Source organism: Hesperophylax consimilis, chromosome 20 (genome assembly GCF_061612785.1).
Source record: "Hesperophylax consimilis isolate HC1 chromosome 20, BYU_Hcon_1.0, whole genome shotgun sequence".
Classification (NCBI taxonomy): domain Eukaryota; kingdom Metazoa; phylum Arthropoda; class Insecta; order Trichoptera; family Limnephilidae; genus Hesperophylax; species Hesperophylax consimilis.
The window spans coordinates 29,283,675-29,305,170 of NC_142855.1; the positions used below are offsets into that span (position 1 = coordinate 29,283,675).

The 21,496-nt window shown below is 38.5% G+C and overlaps 1 protein-coding gene and 1 pseudogene across 1 annotated transcript in view; both read left to right on the forward strand.

Annotated features, from left to right (window-relative positions):
• The window catches only part of LOC149414506 (uncharacterized), a 29,774-nt gene extending 28,439 nt beyond the window's left edge, over positions 1-1,335 (forward strand). Inside the window, exon 9 of the mRNA XM_089644209.1 lies at positions 700-1,335. Within this exon, the coding sequence (XP_089500335.1) occupies positions 700-951 (252 nt within the window). The 3' untranslated portion in view covers positions 952-1,335. The remainder of the gene's footprint in view (positions 1-699) is intronic.
• Positions 1,336-1,867: 532 nt separating this feature from the next.
• On the forward strand, positions 1,868-20,540 carry LOC149414507 (salivary endonuclease-like; annotated as a pseudogene).
• The last annotated feature ends 956 nt before the right edge of the window (positions 20,541-21,496 follow it).

A 21,496-nucleotide genomic window follows, 5' to 3' on the forward strand; every position in this document is an offset into this window, starting at 1 on the left:
CAGTACATAGATGTAATCCATTGTGAAGTAGGTACAAAATACACAATTGTGATTACAAGTGTACTCTCTAAGCGCCCTTGAGGTGATTTTCTCACGAAAATATTAAGAAATAATTAAAAAAAAAATATGAAGCAATATTAGTAAGACGTAAGAGTAAAATAAAGTAAAAAAAAGGAATTACAACAACACTACATATAAGACAAAACATTAAAACTAATTTACCAACGCTACTCTAATTTGTAGGATTCAACAAAGTGTTGGTGTAGATTATGCTTAATTATTTAAATGGAGTCAATAAATAAATCAATGGCACCCCCATACTTGTTGCCCAGATCATGCATCCTATTGGTCAGTGAGTGTCTCTGATAGTTGGTCGAGTATTTATTGCAGAATAATGTTATATTTTGTTTTGTATTCCTAGTCGGCACATGGACTTTAATAGTGGCAACGATGGAAGGATTATCAATTAAGTTGTTAATGACTCTGTGTAACACAACCAGGTCTGAAATAATTCTCCTGTCAGACAGTGTTATTAGATGCAATTGATTCACCAAACTGACATAATTAATGTAATCAATAGGAATTCTGAGCTTAAAATTTTCGTACTTAAGAAATTAGTGCTGAACTCTTTCTATATTATTGGATTGAACTTTAATGAAACATGTCACCATCTCATTAAAAGCTACTTATAATTTGCAGGTAGTACACGAGCCCAGCACCGGCAAGGCCACCGCCTTCCTGGGACTGAACAACCCGCACGTGACTCTTGCCGAGGCGCGAGCTCTGGCGTTCTGCACCGACCGGTGCGCCGGCAACACCGCATTCAGTTGGCTCAACTGGCAGAACACCAACGTGGGCATGGGCTTCAGTATCTGCTGCAATATCGCGGACTTCAGGGCGGTCGTCACCCGCCTGCCCGCCTTCACCGCTAACGGCGGACTTTTCTCCTAGACGTCTGTGCAACCTGACTTCAGATTTGTGCAACCTAACCTAAGCGTTTTACAACTCAAACTAAGATTTGTGGAACCCAACCTAATTAATAACCTAATTCCATTTCCAACTGGCAAAATTTTTGCGTGGGTATTCAGCATTCACAATAACATCGCCGAAATCAGTCATTAGGTTACTCATTACTCTAAGGGTTACTCACCGCTCTCATTGGACATCTAGTAGACATCTGCGCAACGTGACCTAAAGTTTGTACAACCTAACTTAACCTTACATTTTTAAGGCGTTTTCTACTACAAATTCTAAGATTGACCACCTGATCTGATATCAAAGTTAATATTTTTTATAATCTTGCATTCAAAACAATAAAAAGCTGTTGCCTACAGATATCATGTTATTTTTTTCTAAAACATAATTTATCCAACCCACAGTTGTTACGGTTTCATAACCTAACCTAACCAAAATCGTCATGAGGCCATCTTGAAACGTAACCTTCAGGTCCTATAGATTTATTAAAGATGCTTTCCGATGTACGTCCGTTTCTCAATAAAATCCAAATGGAATATTTGTGAACGTATCCGAAAACTAAAAACTATTTTCGAAAGGTGATAAAATACGATTTTAAATTTTAAATATTGGAAATAAACATAATTTTCGTAATATGAATATTATGAAATCAAACATAAAAAAGTTTACATGGTTCGCCTTTTTTCGTCTAAACATTGAACTAATATGAAAAAAAAAATTCATCAGACAAATATTTTATTGGTATCTCATTTTTTTGTGATTTTATATAAAAATAAATAAAACAAAATTTAATAAATCTTTCTCAAATTGCTGTCGGAACCTTTGGTTTCATAGAAGTGTTTATTTTAATTATTTTATTCGACTATGGAATCCCTAATTGTGGTATTTTGTGATGCGGAAGGTAAATGGGAGGAAAAGGAGATGGGATAAATGAAGCTGGGGATGACCGACTAAGCTGTACCGAGCTGGTCACCAAACATGGCCAAAGCCATTTCAAGCAACAATTCTGATTTCAGAAGTGGGTAAAGTCAATTCAAGCAACGTTTCGATTCTGAATTGTTGTCTTTCACCGGAACGACACTGAAAGTATCTACCGTACTGCAAATATACTATACGCGGTCACAAAGAGAAACAAAGAATTTTTTAATTTTTAAATTTTATTTTTACTTTTTCTCACTTTTTGCAACTGAGGGGTGCATAAGTTAAAATTGGGGTCTAATTCACGCTATAAGCCCCCTAAAAATTAGATTTTAAACTTCTGACATTTTGATTTACTCGAAAAGGAAAGCTGTAATAAAAAGACATTCCACAAAACCGACTGCAAATGTGATGTAGATTTATCAGTTTCCCAATTGTACTATAAGTTTCCGGATACCGTGTATCCTGTATATTGAGGTTGTAACCTTGTTTATGAAATATATTATAAATAAAGAGAGAAAAAATTGTCTTTCGATTTCTAAGATTCACAATAAAACAAACCAAATGAGAAAGTTGAATAAAATCCACTCCACAACATATTTTGATAACAAAGATAACAAATTTTCCAAACAAAACATATAAAACTGCTACAATATTAATTTACATCATTGTGAATCCGACTTCCATGGTTTCAAAATCAAAAATAAACTAAAATCACTTTTTTGTAAAAGTCTAAATATCCGCCTTTTAGTTTTCGAAACATATCAATTTTCAAAACGTGGACGAAGAATTGTGTAATTTTTTTGGCCTTTTTGGTGGCGTGTAATGCATACGAGGTTCCTGAGACTGTCAAGGCTCTCGGCTGGCACACTCTGGACTTCCAGCAACTGCCGACTCCAGCGGACTTGGCTTTCGAACTGTCTGAAGACGAATTTGAGGACTATTTGGACTTCTGGCTACAAAAGAAGATGGAATTGACTCTGAAAAGTACCATTATTCAGAATGAAGTTGATTCGAGAGGTCAGTTGCTCTATATCACATTATATTAAAACTAGCTGAAGTCCCCAGGGTTGAACGGTTTATATTATAATTTAATAAGCAGGCAGCATCCTGTTTATGTACTCATATCAGATTTCACAAGTAGTTTAACAGTAATTGAGTTATTTCAATTTAAAATAAGTTAACCAATTCTTATCTCCAAATAAGAATCAAACAGAGCTTTAAATAGGTTTAAATTGGTAAAATGGAGGACATATTCTTGAAGTTTGTTCCATGCTTCCAATACTTCAATGCTAGCAATATTTCAAATCCCCGCAGTTATGTAACCAAGCAATACAAACAAAATAAAGTAAGAATTAGAGAATATGTTTTTTAATCTCAGTTTAATTTGATAAAAATGATGTTATTGCTACGAGTATATTTAATTTTTTCAGATTGGATTAATTATTAAAATTGGAGATATCCGACATTGTTAATACGGGGATTAGTCTAATCATTGATTGTTTGTTAAATTAATACAAAAAATACTTGTATTATTTATTTACGAGGTGACGTGGTCCCGTCGTTGCACGGGGTTTTGACTGGTGTGTAGTAAAGTTTGTAGGTTGTTGGAGTTTTAGTCTACCTGACAACTTGGTCAATTTTGAACTCCTCAGCACAAACAACTAGAACCCGTAGAGTAAATTTGTTCGCTTTTTTAAAGGTCTCACAGAGATCGTTATACCTCCCTTACCGTCAAAAAGAAAAAATCACCAAGCTTTAAATTCAAATATCGACATTAACCACCGAATAATTCAAATTCACACCTCTATCAAATCAAAGGTTCCGACAGCAATTTGATAAAAAACGGAGGTGGCCGTAATTTATTTATTTATTAATTTAAACGCCTTGATTAGCTTTTACATTATACATAATTTACTGCATAATACAGAGACAACAGAAGGTTTTTATTTTTAAAACATCAACACAAAAATAACAATTTTTTTAAGTTCACAACATATCTACAAGAAAACATCAAACATACGCCATTACTTTTTAAATATGCTACATAAAAATGTCATTCAGGTATCTCTTGAACACAGGCAAACTTATATTAAATAATGAATTTTGTTGCGGCGTGATTGGACTGTAATTGCGGTATTTGTGATATTGTTTGATTGACTTACCAATATCTCCAAGCTGTCGGCACCTTTCCACTCTGCACTGCGGTAATCACCGGTGGGGTAATTGTTAGTATTGGAGGAGGTCAAGGAAAGGGAATAGTGATATTGGATTTTGCGAAATGGTTCAATGCGTTATAGATTGCTATTTTTATGCACTATTTCACGGCGTTCTTTGCGGTATAACAGCGCGGCTCGGTGGTTTTAATAACTCAAGATAGGTTATGCGGAAAGCGGTTGTACTTGCGGGCGGCGCGATACTTTAACAACTGACTTGATGTAGGTAAACGCGCGGAACGCGGGCGGGAAACAACTCGAACCAAATACTATGCAACAATAACTGGCCCGAGCATGCCCCCCGCCTTGACCAATGGTCAAAGTAACTAATACAACAAAGAAAAAAAATGAAAAACAAAAACACGTTATGAAAGGATTCAATAAACAATACTGAACCCGCGGTAGAACTAAATTCTAAATTAACTAAATCTAAGATAACGTTAAAGTTATTGTGTAGGCAGGGGACAGAGTTTAACGACTGCCCTGCGATATGTTCCGGAGTTAGTCTTAACGTCCGCAACGCGGATCACCCCATCTACGCCGGGGTGGACGTTTACCACTACGCCAATAGGCCATTGTAGTGGTGCGATATTGTCACTCTTAATTATTACCACGGTGCCTTTCGTTATTGGATTCGAATTTGTATTCCATTTCTGACGCGATTGCAGCGTGTTCAGATACTCCATTCGCCATCGATTCCAGAAAGTCTGGACGAGACGATCGACAAGATGTTTTCGTTGCAGCAAATTTACTGGCGCATCTGACAAATCAGCAGCGGGTAAAGATTGTAATGGAGTGAGCGTTAAAAAATGCGCGGGTGTTAAAGGAAATGGAGCCGAAACATCGGTAACGCTGAGCACTGATAATGGGCGTGAATTTAGAATAGCTTCAATCTGATGAAGAACCGTTTGCATCTCTTCGTACGTGAGAAGAGATGTACCCACAACTTTATTTAAGTAACATTTAATGCACTTAATGTTACTCTCCCAGATCCCACCGAAGTGGGGTGCTTGTGGAGGATTCATCTTCCACTCGATACGGTTTTCCAACAAATTTTCTGAGAATTCTTTCTTGTAGTCCGGTGACTCTAAAAGTTCGAATAAAGCCTTCAAATGCGATTTAGCTCCTACGAAATTTGTCCCATTATCAGAATACATTACATTTACAGGCCCCCGACGGGATAGAAAACGTTTGAACGCGTTGAGAAAGACTTCAGTCGAGAGGTCTGAAGCGAGTTCAATGTGAACCGCGCGGGTCACCAGACAGATAAATAAGCAAATGTATGCCTTTTGGCTTCTAACACCCCGACGTCTATGCGGGATTATTTGAAGTGGCCCAGCGTAGTCGACCCCCGTGTGCAGAAAGGCCTTAGCTTCGCGGACGCGGCAAGCGGGTAAATCTCCCATTATTGGGAATTGCGGTTTGGGATTGACTTTAAAGCATGTATTGCACTGATGCACGCGTTTCCGAATCAAATTGCGCGAAGAAAGTATCCAAAACCTTTGCCTCAACAGAGACATAAGTAAGGTGGGTCCCGTATGCAAGTTCTTAGTGTGGTAATAATCTACTATTAAATCAACTATATGATCATGAGCGGGTAATAAAATAGGATGACGACTATCAAATTCGAGTTCGGCGTTTCTCAATCTGCCTCCTACTCTTAGGAGACCGTCATGAATAAATGGATTTAATTTAGCAAGAACTTGCCGTACTTTCTTGCCGTCGTTCACTGACTTCATATCATCGGAAAAATGTACTTGCTGAACTGCCCTTATAATAGCGGTTTCTGCAATGTCAATATGGCTTAACTCAAATTTACGCGGCAATTTCCTAATGAAGCGAAACACGTAAATGACAATTCGAATTAATTTCGACCACGAATGAATGCGAGAAGCCAACGTGCATAATAAAGGTGACACGATTGTCTTGAGGCGATTATCGGTTTTAGGTTTCATTTCGGGTGGATCAGCTACACGAGAGCACAAGCCAAAAGTAGTTGGCTGTTCATACTGATTGGGTTTCAATTCCGGTAACTGTTCTGAATTTGCGTGCTTAAATGGTGAAATAGGCCACTCGAAATGCGGCTGGCAAAGCCATTTTGGACCATTCCACCAAATGTCATTTGCTATCAATTGCGATGGTAGCATACCTCTTGACAGGCAGTCGCTAGGGTTATCAGCACCTGCGACATGATAAAAATGACTACTGTTTAAATTTTCGTGTATTTTTGCTACGCGATTGGCAACAAAGGTTTGCCAGCGGTGAGGTGATGAATGAATCCAACTTAAAGTTACAGTCGAATCAGAAAAGGCAAATGTTGAATGAATAGTAAACCTAGCGGAGTAATTATCAATTACCTTTTTTAACAGGTGCGATAACAATAATGCAGCGCATAATTCTAGGCGTGCTAAGGAAACGATTTTTAGCGGCGCTACCTTTGATTTTGCGCAAACTAATTGAACCTTAATTCGGTTATCAGGAGTGGTCACATGAGCGTATACCACTCCTCCATATGCCTTTTCGTTGGCATCCGCAAATCCAACAAGTATTAACGTGCATCCTTCCGTGACTCCTATATGACGTGGAATACGAATCGACGATATTGACGGCAATTCCGCGTTGAACTGCTGCCACTGTTGTGATATCCTTGCGGGTGGGATTTCGTCCCAATCGATGTTCAAATTCCACAGCTCCTTTATTAGAAGCTTGGCTTGTACAATTATAGGTGCTACCAGACCCATCACGTCAAAGAGTCTAGCGACAGATGATAAAATATTGCGTTTCGTACAAGTTCGATTGTCTGGAGTAACTTCAAATGCGAAAATGTCATCCGAGGGATGCCATCGTAGCCCAAGGATTTTTAGCGATGCATCATTATCGAAAGTTACACTTTGCGACAGGCGAAGTTCCAATGGAACGTTTTCTAAAACTGTGCTGGAATTGGATGCCCACTTAGCGAGTTGAAAACCTCCTGACTGGAAGAGCTCAATCAACTCTTCAGCCGCGCGGATAGCTTCTTGCTCATTTAAAGCAGAGCTAGCGATGTCGTCTACATAAACATCTCTATTAATAATATCCCTTGCAAGAGGGAAGCGAGCGCCTTCATCTAACATTAATTGTTTGATTGCTCGAAGGGCTAAGAACGGACTACATTTAAGACCGAATGTTACGCGATTGTATTGGTAAGCCTGAAGCGGCTTTTGCGGATCGAATCTATATAAAATTCGTTGATAACGACGATCTTCTTTGCGAACATTTATACATAAATACATTTGACGAACGTCTGCGGATATTGCGATAGGAAAAAGGCGTAAATTCAGAAGAATGCAAAATAAATCATTCTGTAGGCTTGGTCCCGTGTGTAAAATATCGTTCAAAGATAAACCAGTTTTTGTCTTTGCGCTTGCGTCCAGAACCACTCTCACCTTTGTTGTCATTTTATCTTCACGCCTAACTGCGTGATTCGGGATGTAGTATGCGTTTTCTGACGGTAAGGCTTCCACCTGGGACAGATAACCTTTATGAATATGTTCTCTTATTACTTCATCATAAAGCGGTTTTAGTTCTGGCAGATGATTAAATTTTCTTTCTAGTGCATAAAACCGATTTTGCGCAGCTTGCAATGAATCACCTAAGTCACAAGGGTTGCTTTTGAATGGCAAAGCCACTTCATAAGAACCGTCCTCGAGGCGAGTTGTGGTGCCTTTAAAAATGTCTTCAGCTTCTTTTTCTTCGAGGCTGTGAACTGGTTCCGAACCAATATCTTCGATTTCCCAGAATTTTTGCATTAAGTTCTCAATTTCGTGCGTAGCGCAGAAAGTTAATGCGGTGTTTGGTTGAGAATTTACTGGGGCGTCACCCATAAAAACATAACCTAATGTGGTTTGAATCGCGACTGGAAACCCGGGGGTGATTATCTTATTTGGTAGCAACAGTTGAGAGAACAGACTGACGCCAATTAGCAAATCGATTGGGCCTGGCATTGCCCAGGTGTCGTCTGCCAGCGGAACATTTATAAATTTATATGACGTCAAGTCCACCTTGCAAGTAGGTAAATGAGCGGTAATTTTTTCTAAAACTAGAGCGGTTATGGAGTATTTGAAGTAGGGATCAATCCTAGATTGAATTGTCAATGTGACACTTCCTCTTATTGATTGCGTTTTGCCACCTAAACCCTGGACTGCGAAGCGCGTTCCTGAACTGACTGCCAGGCCTAATTTTTCACAACATTGTGAAGTTATATAATGTTTTTGTGAGCCTGGGTCTAGAAGACAGCGGACGGTATTCTCTTCACCGTTTCGATCAACAGTGTGAACTTTGGCGGTAGCAAAAACTTCAGTGGTTGCCCCTTGTCGCGTGGTTGCTGACATAGTACATATCGGCGGTTCTGCATCGTTAGGTTGAGTTTCTCCATTGGATGTGGAGGCGTTTGCTTGACTGGGTTTATCAAAATGAAGAAAAGTATGGTGCTTGCCATGACACTTATGACAAGTGCCTTTTGATTTACATTTTGTAGATGTATGTTGCGGGCTCAAGCAATTAAAACACAAAGATTTTTCCTTTGCGAAGGAAAACCTTTCCTTTGGTGATAATTTTAAAAATTGTGTACAAGTGTACAGTTGCGTGTGGTTCTCATTTTGACAATAAAGGCATTTTGATTGCGTACTCGTGTAAGTATGATGTGTGCGGAGTTGAGCTGTGCGACCAGTTCCACCGGAACTGGTTGAATGTGTGTTGGCGGTGTTAGGTCCACGAGTTGTTGAAGTTCGTTGCAGAATTTTGACCTGATCTTGCACAAACGACACCAATTGCTTGCAGGTGGGAATCTCAATTTCTCGAACTGAGAGCTCAAATGCTTGTGCAGTTTGCGACTCTAACTTCTGCAAAGCGCATTGTAGTAATATAAAATCCGAAAGGTCTTCTATTCCCAATTGTTTTAGTGCGGCGATAGATGCTGAATATTTTTCTATAAAAACTGTCAGATTGTTTGCATTGTGAGCTACGGTTTTTGAATGAAATATGTTATTCAGGTAATAAGTGGCAAGAGATCGCTTATCTTGATATTTATTGACTAGCGTATCCCAGATTATTTTATATGTGTCTCCAGTTGGCACTAAACCTGACGTAACATTTTTCGCGGTTCCAGTTAATTTTCCAATTAAATACTGTACGCGTTGCGAATCAGATAGTTGTGAATTTAAATGAACATTTGTTTTGAATGTTTCATAAAATAGGTGCCAATTTTCCATCCGTCCATCAAACGTAGGTAATTCTATAGCGGGTAACTTAATAAAATTATTATTATTAGTCGTAGCAGCACATGCAGATGTAGATGTTTGCGGTTTTGTAGCTAAATTTGGTTTTAAATTATTTCGTGCGCGAATAATACGTGTGTATAATTCTTCAAACTGTTCCCAGCTTGAATAATCTGGTTCAGAATTCGGGTCTGACGTAAGAGTATTCTCGTTAATTTGATCAATAATTAATTCAAATTTATTTTTAATTTCTAAAATACTTTCAGATTCTGACATAAACGCCTCACCTGAGCGTGACGCTTCGAAATTAATTGGCAAATTATTTGCAAGCAAAACTAGATTTTGAACCCTTTTTAGAATAATATCTCTTTTACCTTTTAGTAAAACTAATTGTCTTTTTAGTTTGTCTTCCATTTTTAGAATTATTTGCAAACTAAAAGTTTAATTATTTATAAAATAATGCGCAAGAAACACAAGTGTACTGGGCGACAATTTGTACTGACGAATTATAGTGGAGAAGTTATTTTCCAAATAATTAAATATATTGTGCCATAAACTCAAGCGATGTTTACGTACGTACTTAGGTTGGCATTAATACATAGACGAATATATTACGCTGGAATATCTTTGCGATTTGCACCGAATAAATTTGCTACAACAACATCGATAAATAATTTAATTACCCAAGATATCAAGGAGTACCTATACCTAGGCATGTAATTTCAAATAGCGGGCGAGTATTGCTAACTGAATTCTTACACAAAATGAATGTAATTTGCGATTGAATAGGAACAAATATGGTTCTAGAATTACCAAAATGTAATTCTCAATTTAAATAATGCGGCTCGAATAGGACCAAATGTTGCGGCGTGATTGGACTGTAATTGCGGTATTTGTGATATTGTTTGATTGACTTACCAATATCTCCAAGCTGTCGGCACCTTTCCACTCTGCACTGCGGTAATCACCGGTGGGGTAATTGTTAGTATTGGAGGAGGTCAAGGAAAGGGAATAGTGATATTGGATTTTGCGAAATGGTTCAATGCGTTATAGATTGCTATTTTTATGCACTATTTCACGGCGTTCTTTGCGGTATAACAGCGCGGCTCGGTGGTTTTAATAACTCAAGATAGGTTATGCGGAAAGCGGTTGTACTTGCGGGCGGCGCGATACTTTAACAACTGACTTGATGTAGGTAAACGCGCGGAACGCGGGCGGGAAACAACTCGAACCAAATACTATGCAACAATAACTGGCCCGAGCAAATTTGTTTCCAAGTGTGTGAAAGCGAGAAATAGGTGCATGTATGTGATAGTTGGTACTAAAGTTATTGTTGCAGAATAATATATTTTGCCTAGTTGCTCGAGTAGGTACTCTGAAATCTATGAATTGCAGGAGTTCACAACAGTCTAGTTTGGAGTTAATAATCTTAAATAAAACAGTTTGGTCATTTATTTTTCTTCTGTTTTCTAATGTAATGGAAATGTATTTTAAGTATATTTAGTAATTTGATTGAATATTTGTTGAAAATTCAATTTTATTTTATTATCAGTAATTTTAGATCAGTATTTCGACGAGAAAACTTAAGGCAAACCATTGTTTAATTTTTTTTTAAATTTTCTTTAAGAATTTGAATATTTCAAAAATTGTATATATCTAATAATTGAATATGAAAGTGTATTTCATCACCTTTCAAAAACAGTTTTAAGTTTTCGAATACATTTAGAAATAAACATAGTACATTCAAATTCTTTGACTTTCTGACATCGTCTTTTAGAGATATAATGGCAAAGGCCTTGGACATTAATACAGTTTCTTGAGCAAAGTATTTCAAATTATGAGCTTGGAAATTTATTCCATGCCTTCGGCCCAGATACTCCGAAAGCGCGATCTCAAACTTAGTTTTTGGCTTGCGCTTAGGTTCCATAAGTCGGATGATGACGTTGTGATCTAAGCTTCAACTGTCTCAGACCAGTCTTCTCCAGGACGCATAGTTCAGAGATATAGGGCCATTTCATTGTACTGGATTCTTTCAGGGCATTTGATCCACTTAGTTGTTCTAAAATGTGCGATTATTTAGAGACCCCGGTTATGAGCCGTGCTGCTGTATTAAACATTGTTTGAAGTTCGTCCGTTTGATATTTTGGAAGGCTGGCATAAATTTCGTTGCAGAAATCGAGACGTGAGACTTCGCAAGAGTTGATGAGTAGTTTTGTTACCTCTGTAGGGAGGTTTCTTCGGACAGACTATAGTTGTTAGTTGCGCGTGAGGTTAATTGAATAGCCTGTGCCTGTAATGTAAAATGTGTACCCTTCACCCCCCCCCCCCTTTTTTTCCCCTTGACCCCTTTCCTTGACCCGGGCCAAACGACAAGGAACATTATTATCGTTGCATTTTGGTCTCCGCGAACATTGTCGTGTCATTTTTTGTTAATATCCGAAAATTGTTAAACTCGGCTGTGATTATTTGGAACATCACATCGTCCAGTGAAACATTTTACCCGTCACAGTGAATGTCACTGTTTTTATGTTATGTGAACAAGTGTTAAAAGGAATTGCCTTAATTATTTGCAAACTGATAGGTGTAAAAGGAACCAGCGGCTACGGAGGACGAGACCTAGGGGTAAGTCATTGGCCTTTTCCACTCTTTTCCTCTCTTGTAAACACTATAAGGCAAATTCACTTCGTTTTGTTATTTTGTTAAGACTTTATCGCACTTCCCGCAACCTCCGCACAATTGCGAACGAAAGATTTTGCGCACCACCAGTTGTCTTAGATACTATTTATTTGACTTTTAAGCCAAAAGTCCTAATCTAAATTGACACCGAGAAGTGAGACTGTTGTTTTTAGAATGATATTGATGCTGGAAATAGAAATAGTTGAATCGTCTATGAAATGTTGACTTATGTTTCCAACATCCAGCACAATTTGTATTGGATTATATGAGGGAACTTGAGAGGTTACGAAGAAATTTCACGAAAATCACATCTCCAGGGCAACTTATGATTTTTTTGGTCATAAGTATCCGTAAATCTCCTACTTTAGCGAGAAAGTCCTTAATTTAATCATGTGATCAAGTGTGGAATTAATTGTGGGTGTATTTTCTGTTTTAGCCTCGTGTTCAGTGCTTGTGTCGTCTCTGACAGAACCACAGTCCGTGTACGCAACTGGTGGAGCCCTGCTGGCCCCCTCGGGCAACACTAGCAATATCGCCTTTTCTGACGGACAGGTGGTCACCATGGCTTGCCCCGGTAGCACATTGAGTCATCCCTCAGCGACCACCAAGCCGGTGGAAGCCGTGAGTAGTTTTTATAATTATTTTGGTTTATTATTTATGTTAATAGAGATGATGTCATACTACTCACAATTATATCACTGTATAATTTAAGCCAATCATTTATCTTCTTAGGATCTATACGAAAGTTAGCTTTAAGAGTATCTTATCGATGACCATATCATTATACCCGCGCAGGGGTCGGTGGTGGTCAGAAGACTTCATAACTCCCGGCTGGGGTCAACGGCTATCAAAAGGAGAACAGACAAAATAAGTCAAAGGGCAGCAGCACTGAGGAGACACTGCTCCATCAATGGACATTTCTAAAACTGAGAGACGTCCTTCTTCACCCCTCCCTACGGCAGCCAGATGTCTGTGTGGGTCACCTCGCTGGTGTCCACCCAGGAGGTCATCAACATCATGCTAGACAAGTATAAAATATACTCCAATGCTCAGCGGTTTGCCTTGTTCGTCGTAAGGGATAATGGAGAGCAGTGACGTTTGAAGGGTTTTAAATACCTTCTGCTGGTGCGGGTGCAATTGGATGCGCATGAAGACAACTCCAGACTATTTGTGATGGATGCTGACAAAATAGCAGAGTTTTCTTCCGAAGACTCTCAGTTCTTTAATTTGTCTATATATAAGTGTGAATCTCTTCTCCACATGTACGGTAAAGTAGAACAATTAAAAGAGAGATTTTTCAAGGAGTCATTGAGTCCTCTTTAGTTTTGCTAAGCATTGAAACTTCTATCTAAAATGTTAATTATTAACAAGTTTGGAATAAAAATTAAGGGTTGTACAAGGGAAAGTAGTACATTTTCGCAAGGAATTCATTTGAATTCCTAATTAATGTTAGAATATTTTAGGTTTTTAACTAAATTAATATTTTATATCCGAATGTAGTTATTTCACATCGTATTAGGGATTGCGCTAATGATAGATGATATATTTACTATGTTATTAATAATAAATTCGTTTATACCAATACTTTATCAGGAAACCTACCAATACCTAAGAAAATGTGTTTCGAGGTTGTGATAATACATTCCTGTTTACTAAATGTTTATAAGCTTAAACCTATCAAAGAAATCCAGTTCATAAACGATTTACGATTAATTTAGTTTTCTTAATAGATTAGCAGACCTCATGTTTCTACATGAACCTAATACCTAATACAGAGCTCTTGTACTAGCGTTTGGTCTAGGGCTGACCTAGCTTGTAGCATCAACCCCCAAACTAGCATAACTGAATGTTATTTTCAGAATCTCGTCTGCAACGGAGGAACTTTCTTCTCGGCGTTGAGCTGGTTTTCCGGCACGATCTATTCTCCACTGTGGCCTGCACAGCACACTCCAAGCCCACCGAGGCCAGGGGAGGCAGCTGCGTGGACGGAGGCACCATCATCACTGTGGGTCTGGCCGCCGCAGGCAAGGCGCACACCATCATGACTATCTGCTTCCACGAGGCCAAGGCCGAGGTGTTCTATGTGCTTTACGACCAGAACCCTGATAACGCTAAATACATGCTTGGTGTAGATAGACCTCTCACCTTCTCACGTGAGTTAAAAAATCATATTTTTGCATTACTCTACACATAGTCTACGTCATCTTTGGGGATGTTGTGTGGGGTTTTTTCTAACCACTCGAGTGCTCGCACCAATAACTGGAATATGAGTTGAGTGATTGGCATTCAAATTTTGTGCCCTCATTAAAAATAATCCATACCTCCAAATATTAATACTGATACGTATAAACTGATTATGGTGCTATATGGCCAATGAATTTACCTATATTTTACCGTTTATTTTGAATTATTAGTATTTATAAAAAAATATAAAGAAATCTGAAATGCAAACTCAGCATAATATGCCAAAAATTGTTGCTTATTTACATGGAAAAAAGTCGACTAAATAGAAAACAAGGTTATCTTACTCTCTTTTCTTGGGCCAGCTAGTAGCAAATTTACAAACATATAAACTGGAGTCAATACCGCTTCTACCAAATCCTATTTTAATAGTACCGGCATTCACTTCGAATATTAACTGTTAACGAACGGAATCAATTGATCACGCCTTAGCTAAGGATTGTGTATACGATTTCTTTCAGTTCCAAGAACTTAGTTTGTTCACCCCCACTCAATAATAAGACAGCTACTTTGCATAACGAAGGATATAATTAAATGTGTGCAACGGAGTGAATGAACTGTGCAAATTGACAGCGGATCCGTCACCTTGGAGGCCGCGCTAAAAGTAGCGGCTTTTGTCTACCGAATTTCGGAATCATACTCTGACAATGCTCGCAAATATCGCTATCTGACCATAGATGACAGATTTTGTCAATATGGTATTGAAATAGGGCTTAGAATAGACCTCCAGAGACGATTTTGGAGACGGTCTGTTCTCTTTGGCCCAAACCTTGCCAGACCCGGAACAGCTGATTTTATAAAATCTCAATAGGAAACTAGGTTTTCGCAGACCTCATAAAGTCTTGGAGTTTGCCTTTTTCCCACAGTGTGAACCTTTTCAAATGACTTTGTCTTCTTTGTTCATAGAGGGCATCTACTTCCCCGGCCTGAGCGTGAACACGTTGTATACCCAGAACTCACAGAAGGCCGCGTTCGACACGATCCTTGGCTCTGGGGCCGCCGACAAGTACATCAACACCACCCACTTCCTTACTCGAGGACACCTCGCCGCCAAGACCGACTTTGTGTTCTCTCCGGCGCAGAGAGCTACCTTTACATTTGTGAACGTGGCCCCGCAGTGGTTACCGTTCAACGAAGGCAACTGGAACACTCTGGAACAGGTAATCTTCTAAAAATCTTCTTGTATCCAAGATGGAACATTACGTTACCTATTTTGTTGGGTTGAAATTTCAATTCATCAACGATAAATTTGTATATCAACGTGAATCATTTGTAATTTAACTAAAAAAAAAATCCTACTGTTGCCGTCGGCTGTACAGTATAAATAAGCCCGACGCAGCGAGCAGTCAGTCAGTCATCAATCCGCCGTCAGTTAACAAGGCAACACGAGTCCCGCTCCTCTTACTCGCGCGTTAGGACAATATTCCCGGCTCCGCCCGGCCCAACTATGGACTCCATCGGGACATCATCATAGCGCCTTGGCCACCGTCCCTGGCCAGCGCACCATCGGATCCTAGCGCCTTGGTTCCAGCGCATCTGACCAGCGCTTCATCCATGCACCATGACCACCACGAGGACACGCAGCATCGTCACTGGTCTATGCAGCTCCTGCTCAACCGCCTACAAGGTCCACCGCACCTTCGGCCTTCCCGTCAGCACTAGAGTACCTGAAGACCCACTTTCTTCGCCAGTGCCTGACCGTCTTCGAGTACCGGTCACCAACGCCCGGCGTCGACTCACTGACCCGCGCTTGACCAGCCGTCACAGCCAGCATCCGGTGAATACAACATCAGTCCTACGTCAACTCTCATCACGGCAAACTGACTCAATAAACACTGTGACCTTCACGACACGTCTTTCATTTCGTGCCTCTCGCCAGATCCCCAAAAAACAATTTTAATACTATAGCAAAAAGGCCAAAATTATTTTTTTTAATTATGTTCATTAACCAAAATCACGATTAAATATTATTATTCAATAGCCTATATTTGATCATTTAAAACACAAATGAATAAAGTAGGACATATCGGTACTAGATATTTTCTATACCTTTTGGTCAAAAACTTGTTTTTCGGTTGGGTTGGGTATTTTAATCAAATATAAATTTATTTTTTGCACAAAAAAAAGGCCACGCATCAGTTCCTCTTATTGAAAATAGAACTTTTGGTCGAAGAAACGACTCGTTCTCATGTGACAATTTAATGTTAACAGTGTACAAACGTTTGCGCGCGCTTAGCGTTTATCCAGACTTTACACTGGTACTTCAGTAATATATAATAGTACTTCTTATAATATGGGATCAATAACGCCGTTCGTCGGAGAATCTTCCATCGAAATACTGGTAGAACAAGTACAGATTTTTTTTCCACCTGACGCTTATGCCCTAAAGATAGCAATTCGTTTGTTAAGATGGGGAAAGTGTCAAACGCACCGCCTGTTTCTGCGGATATCTGAAGGTCGCAGTCATTTTCCCTAACGTAAGATTAAAGATTAAGTTATTTTTATTTAATCTGTGCGATTGTTGAAAATGAACACTTGACCCGTAGTCACAAAGCAAGCACGCTCTGTTTAAATCACACCCACTGGTTGCGCCAATGCGCAATAGACATTAATTTATACATACATCTCATGCACACATATACACATACCTGCGACCACTGTACTGAGATAGTATTGTTGTCCTTTGTCCTACCTTTCTTTCCATTCCTGCTAATTTATGTGCCCTTTGGTAATCAGTCAGTATGTTGCAATAACCCGAACCGCTCACAATAAAACCGCATCCGCGAGATTTCATCTCCCTTATCTTATTACCTAATTATTCGCGCCGATATCGTGCAAGCCGCTCCGTGTTAAGTGACATTGTTGTGAGGAGAAAAGACTGGAAGAAACGAGTGCCCTTTCCTAATGGTGAGTCCTTCCTTTATCCGTACAACAAATATTGTCGTATGTGCAGTGGTCATTGCTCAATCATCCAAGGTCCTTCGACAATCATTTCTTACACTATCATAAAAACAACTTCATAACTTCTTACACACCACCCACCAAACATGCCATCATTACGCCATCTCGAAATACAGTTTATTTAAAGAATAATCTTAAGCTGCCATCCATCATTAGAGATTTTAATCACATTTACATGGAGATTATATTGATAATTCTTTGGGGATCTGGTGAGGAGATACTAAATGAAAGAGGTCGTGAAGGTCACAGTGTTTATTTGAGTCAGTTGCCGTGATGAGAGAAGACTAAGGACCGATGTTGTACACTCCGGATGCAGGCGGTGATGTGCTGGTCAAGCGCGGGTCAGTGAGTCAACGCCGCTGCTGGTGACCGGACTTGTTGACGGTCAGGAACTGGCGAAGAACGTGGGTCTTCAGGTACTCCAGTTCTGACAGGAAAGCCGAAGGTGCGGTGGACCTTGTAGGCGGTTGTACAGGAGGTGCGTAGACCAGGGAGGATGCTGCGTGGTCTAGGTGGATGCTGGTCCGGATGTAGCGCTGGTCAGATGCGATAATCTCCTTAATTTGTTAAAAAACAACCATTCTCAAACCATTCGCTGTTTTAAATAAGGTATAAATTAAACACATCAGCAATTAAAAGAGGGGTTAACGGCCTCCCTCGTGGTTACGATCATTTAATGTAATGTCATTAATTTGAGTTATTTCTCAACTTATTCATTAAATATAATGTACAGCACTAACTGAAGTCTCCGGCGTTGCTCGGGCTTGCTATACCAAGGCGTAATCTAATAAGTAACAGAGACAACAGAAGCATATTGTACGAAACAAAGTTAATATACTAAAAAATGTGGTTCCAAGGATTTTTTTAAACAAAATTTGAAGAATTAGTTAAAAAACCGCAAAAATTTAAAAACGTTAATCTCGCAAGTAATCTTTTAACTTCGTTTATTATAATTTTAACGTTTCAGAACTTGAGACTGCGTATTAGGGTGTATCGATTATTAACTTTTTTTTCGTTTTCAAATTTCAAGTTGAGAAAAAGTTGCTACTAGGTACCACAACTTACCACAAAAAGTTTTGGATTTTTAAAAAAATGTTTAGGTCTCCCGCACAAGGCCTAAAGTTTTAATTTTTTTCAAAAAATATACAATTTTTTTTAAATAAAATCGAAACTTTTGTGTTTATTCCAAGTTAAAAAACAGTAATATTAAGGCATAAAAATAAGAAAGAAACGATTTTTTTTTATAAAAAATGGATTTTAGGTCTCCCGCACAAGCCCTAAAGTTTGTTAATTTTGATGAAATTTTTTAATTTTGTGTACGTATATGAACCGTGTTTTTTTTAAAGCTTAAACCACCGGAATTAATTTTAATTTTCTTACAGAAGGCATAAAATGAGTTCAGAACACAAAAGTTACGATTTTATTTTTTTAAATTTAAATTTTTTTTTATATTTTTTGAAAAAAATTAAAACTTTAAGCCTTGTGCGGGAGACCTAAACATTTTTTTAAAAATCCAAAACTTTTTGTCGTAAGTTGTGGTACCTAGTAGCAACTTTTTCTCAACTTGGAATTTGAAAACAAAAAAAAAGTTAAAAATCGATACACCCTACTGCGTATTGGGGACGCAGACGTAAGGACTAAGATTTACACCGGCACTTGGGGCATCCTTCAACTGAAGGACAACAGTGGAACTGCAAGGAACCTTTACCTCAGTCCTTCAGGAAGTAAGATCCCTGTGCCACTGTGGTACTAAAAGGTAAGATATAGTACAACTGTACATTTATATCTATCTACCTATATCTTAATATATAAAAATCACGTGTCATTGCGTTCATACACACTTATCTCCGAAATCGTCAAACCGATTTTAATGAAATTTTGTGAACGTGTATAGTTGGTTCTAAATTGAAAGATATGACAGTTTTAGACCTGATAGTTGGCGTTGTTATCAGGATATAAAAAAAAATAGCTTCAATTTATTTTTCAGATTGTTTTGAAATTTTGACACAACGTTGCATTCGCGTTACGCGTATGTGCTTTTAAAATATGGATGTCACCGGTAAAAACACGATTAAAAAAAACAGCGTAATCTGTTGGACAGACATGCTATTTAACAAAATGAATAAGTATAAAAAATCTGTTGGATATAAAGCAACACGCGCTATTGTTTTTCTCTTCGCACAGACAGAATGAGCCACAGCAACGCCTAGCGGGGTACAGATGTTGTACGAGGTATTGAGTTATTTTATTAAAGCCTTTTTGTAACTTTATCCCGTACTGTTGAACACATCTACAACTTCTGCGAAAGCATCGCCAATAGCATGCAATTTTGGTACAAGCAACTTTCTAAATGACCGAGTCTTGATATTGCTGTTTCATTGAGTTATGTTATTACAGCCTTCTTGTAACTTCATTTCGTGTAGTCGAACACATCAAATCCACAAATTCTGTGAAAGCATTTCCAATAGCAATCTAGATAGAAGGAACAATCTAAATGACAGATTCCTGATATTGTTGGTCTTCATTATCACCTGTCTTCGAAGATTAAACACTGTGTAAATTACAATCTATTGACTATGAAATATTTCACATCACATTAAAAGCTACTTACAATTTGCAGGTAGTACACGAGCCCAGCACCGGCAAGGCCACCGCCTTCCTGGGACTGAACAACCCGCACGTGACTCTTGCCGAGGCGCGAGCTCTGGCGTTCTGCACCGACCGGTGCGCCGGCAACACCGCATTCAGTTGGCTCAACTGGCAGAACACCAACGTGGGCATGGGCTTCAGTATCTGCTGCAATATCGCGGACTTCAGAGCGGTCGTCACCCGCCTGCCCGCCTTCACGGGTGCGCCTGTTCTCACATTGCTGGAGGGTTGGGGGCGGAGCTACAAAGTTTGCCGAGTGAACACGAAGGCTCAAAGCGGCTCGGAACTACGAAGTTTGCCGAGTGTACACGAAGCGTGTCACATAAAACAACTTATTGTAGGTAGATATAGAATTGACAATAATGTTATGGACATGGACCATTTTACAAAAATTTGAAAAAATAGTAAAACTTTTACAATCGAATGTGTAGGTAGAACATTAAGGTAAACTTATTAACACATATTTTCAAGAAGACATACAAGTTCATCATATTAATGTCAATGACAACTGGTTACTACCTACTCCTATAATCCAAACTATTTTTTAATGAGAATGATGCATGTCAGCCAAGAAAACATGATTCATTCCAACTCCATTATTGATTTTTAAAATGGCATGTTGTTGGTTGTAGCCTACCCCCACGAATAATGAACGGATAAAATGTGACCTTTTTGTAAACAGCAGAGCAGGACTGAAATAGCTGATCAAGTATGTGGGCTTGCTGAAAATGATTTTGGCAGAGTAAATAACATTCTGTAATCAAATATTTTGTGCATTCGGAAAGCTGCTTCTTACTGAAATTTAATTTTCTTATACTACATATTAGTTTAGATTAGATTGAAAAGGATTCAATATTATGATGATTACATAAACAAATCCATCATCACAGTACTTACTGTGCAAAGAGCCAAAAGTGTAATCAGAGGATAGACTGCACATTAACTATTGTCTAACCATTTTTCAAGTTATAAAATGAGGTCCCTGAGGCTGTTTTCCGAATTTTGATTACCTATTTGTGAAGATCCAGACAGAATGTAAAACTAATGTAAGCTTAATGAATAAGTTTATAAAAGGGATGCCATTAAATACTATGGTTGGGACAGGTCAAAAGGATAAATGAAGGAAGTCACTTGAATCAGGTCATGACAAGAGTCAGAAAAACATAAAAGTAAGAATGTGAAAGAAGCAAGAAGCGTGTCCCAAGACAGAGTTGTGGTTCAACTTATTCGGTAGATTACAAGTTGTTCAAAAGAAGTAGTGTTTACAGAAAATATCAAGACAAATAAAATAATCAATCATATTCATAAAAGCGACTTTATTAGGTAATAGAAAATGTAAAAAATATAATATTAAGTATGACAATCATTTACCAGTATCACAATGCCATGAAATACAATATCCATCATATTCCTAGTACTAAGCAGAATCATGCAGAAATCCAACCAAAATAAAGAGTTTTTTTCACAACATAAAACAAAAAGCTAAGAATAGCCATCAAACCTTACAACTATTGTGACTTGCACAAAGTGATATAATTATTGAGATTTTTAAAATTATGAGTTTGAAGATGACAAGCAGAAAGCAGTTTGAACCCAAGCCACAAA